Source organism: Orussus abietinus, unplaced genomic scaffold, assembly GCF_000612105.2.
Source record: "Orussus abietinus isolate OABI.00-Male unplaced genomic scaffold, Oabi_2.0 scaffold1326, whole genome shotgun sequence".
In the NCBI taxonomy this organism is placed as follows: Eukaryota; Metazoa; Arthropoda; class Insecta; order Hymenoptera; family Orussidae; genus Orussus; species Orussus abietinus.
Window position 1 is genome coordinate 4,289 of NW_019395958.1, and position 2,664 is coordinate 6,952.

The 2,664-nt window shown below is 36.7% G+C and overlaps 1 protein-coding gene across 1 annotated transcript; it reads right to left on the bottom strand.

The window, feature by feature from the left end:
- Nucleotides 1–561: 561 nt before the first annotated feature.
- LOC105703486 lies at nt 562–1,763 on the bottom strand. The gene is made up of 6 exons (XM_023433833.1): nt 1,686–1,763; nt 1,457–1,612; nt 1,228–1,386; nt 999–1,137; nt 770–928; nt 562–699 (listed from the first exon to the last, which is right to left on the bottom strand). The coding sequence occupies exons 1-4, from the start codon at nt 1,724–1,726 to the stop codon at nt 1,092–1,094; spliced, it is 402 nt and encodes a 133-aa protein (XP_023289601.1). The 5' UTR covers nt 1,727–1,763; the 3' UTR covers nt 562–699; nt 770–928; nt 999–1,091.
- Between the last annotated feature and the right edge of the window lie 901 nt (nt 1,764–2,664).

Here is a 2,664-nt window from a genome sequence, read left to right on the forward strand (position 1 = left end):
TATTTAGAAAAATCTTCTTAATCAACCTTGACCAAGTTCCTCGACGTGTTTCACTTCACCTTAACTTCATCACATCAGTCCCACGTTGAAACATGTACCGAGAGAATTCAATGAAAAATAGAGTTCGCTGTTTCACAACACCACACCTCATATCGAGGAGTAAAATTTCGAATTCGTTTTGTTCAGAAGCAGCCACGATGGAGGAAATCCGAAAAATTGAGGTCTACAGCTATAGAGGTAACTCAATTGCGGAAACGGTACTGATGTCTTCCTGTGGGAAGACCGTTCTCTTCGATGCAAGCAAGAGAGGCATTCTTCATACCTGTAGTTTTCCTTTTGTGGAACACCTAGTAATTTCGAGGGTGACATGTAACGTGCAATTATGCCGGAAAACTACACCAAGAACCTTGTTAAGCGGTATCTCATCGATTATAGATCCCTTTCGTTACATTATGTTGGCGAAAAAGTACAGAGAACATGTTAAGACCGATAAGTATTATTCCGAACTCAGTCTATAACCGACTGCTAAGGACGACGTAGCTCACCAATTATAATTTTTTCTAGTATAAGCTATAGGCTGCGAAGCCGATCGATTTGGAGAGAGTTCGACTAGGAATCTTTTAGGAGTGTCTTCTAGGAGTTTCGGAGCCAACTGGTACGAATGGTTTGTTTTTGCCTACTGAATATCCGAGAAATTTGCTGAAATCAATGGAACATTTCTGTACTTATTCAAGTGTATTTTCGTAAAGAGTATTTGAACTCAACATACCTTTGAATATCTAGAATCCGTACCCACTGAACACCGAATATAGCAGTTACGTAATACGTGTTACGTATTACATCATCCTCATTGGAGTGTCTTCTAGGAGTTTCGGAGCCAAGTGGTACGAATGGTTTGTTTTTGCCTACTGAATATCCGAGAAATTTGCTGAAATCAATGGAACATTTCTGTACTTATTCAAGTGTACTTTTGTAATTAGTATTTGAACTCAACATACCTTTAAATATCTAGAATCCGTACCCACTGAACGCCAAACATAACAGTTACGTAATACGTATTGCGTATTACATCATCCTCATTGGAGTGTTTTCTAGGAGTTTCGGATCCAAGTGGTACGAATGGTTTGTTTTTGCCTCCTGAATATACGAGAAATTTGTTGAAATCAATGGAACATTTCTGTACTTATTCAAGTGTATTTTCGTAAAGAGTATTTCAACTCAACATACCTTTGAATATCTAGAATCCGTACCCACTGAACACCAAACATAACAGTTACGTAATACGTATTGCGTATTACATCATCGTCATTGGAGTGTCTTCTAGGAGTTTCGGAGCCAAGTGGTACGAATGGTTTGTTTTTGCCTCCTGAATACCCGAGAAATTTGCTGAAAACAATGGAACATTTCTGTACTTATTCAAGTGTATTTTCGTAATTAGTATTTGAACTCAACATACCTTTGAATATCTAGGATCCGTACCCACTGAACACCTAACATAACAGTTACGTAATACGTGTTACGTATTACATCATCGTCATTGGAGTGTCTTCTAGGAGTTTCGGAGCCAAGTGGTACGAATGGTTTGCTTTTGCCTCCTGAATACCAGAGAAATCTGTTGAAATCAATGGAACATTTCTGTACTTATTCAAGTGTATTTTCGTAATTAGTATTTCAACTCAACATACCTTTGAATATCTAGAATCCGTACCCACTGAACACCGAACATAATAGTTACGTAATATGTATTACGTATTACATCATCCTCATCGTCAAATGTCACAAGATTAATAAATGTCATATTTTGTTTACTACTCATATGAAAAAATGGGACTTTAATTCATACGCGCATATACATTATCCGTCATTGTTTGGTAGTCGAATGAAATCATAATCCCACTGAACACCAAACCTAACAGTTACGTAACTTGAAACTAAGAAATAACGTTACATTTGTTAGAATGTAATAACCTAACTGGTACGTAACATAGAGCTAACTAGTTACATGACATTTGTTACAATGCAGGAACTTAACGGTTATGTAATATGGAGCTAACAGGTTACATAACATTTGTTACGATCGTATCTATATAAATGTAGCGTAACTTTGTTACTCTCATTTTACATTATGTTACCGTCCTGATATTACTGTGTATATGCAGTACATATTTGTAACAAAACGGAACTACATTGGTGCTAATTGTCATTTATTTTATTACATCATCCTCATCGCCATTGTCAGAATTCATCATCCAATGTCATAAGATTAATAAATGTCATATTTTGTTTACTACTCGTATGAAAAAATGGGACTTTAATTCATACGCGCATATACATTATCCGTCACTGTTTGATAGTCGAATCAAATCCTAATTGTCTTTAATCCTTTGAGCGTTGTCGACGCATGTGTGCGTCCGACGTTTGGCCCAATATCGCGCGCACGGTCTAAGGAAATTCGCCCGTATGTTGAAAGTGCTTAGCGCTTAAAGGATTAACACTAAACCTACCGACGATTTATATCCCCATTCCGAATACCAAATTTTAATCGGTCAATTTGACCCGCCGGTGGTAGGTTTAGTTAAGTAAAATCAGATAGTTTATCATTACATAATTTCATTGAAAGCCTGATTTGTCATTTAATATCTAACTATTGTCAAGTACCAAAAA

What these genes read in the sequence shown, in the direction of transcription:
- LOC105703486 (XM_023433833.1), bottom strand. Translation starts at nt 1,726, where the DNA reads ATGTTCGGTGTTCAGTGGGTACGGATTCTAGATATTCAAAG. An exon ending in CGGATCCTAGATATTCAAAG is followed by an intron (nt 1,387 to 1,456) that starts GTATGTTGAGTT and finishes CATTGTTTTCAG; the next exon opens with CAAATTTCTCGGGTATTCAG. An exon ending in CGGATTCTAGATATTCAAAG is followed by an intron (nt 1,138 to 1,227) that starts GTATGTTGAGTT and finishes TCGTATATTCAG; the next exon opens with GAGGCAAAAACAAACCATTC.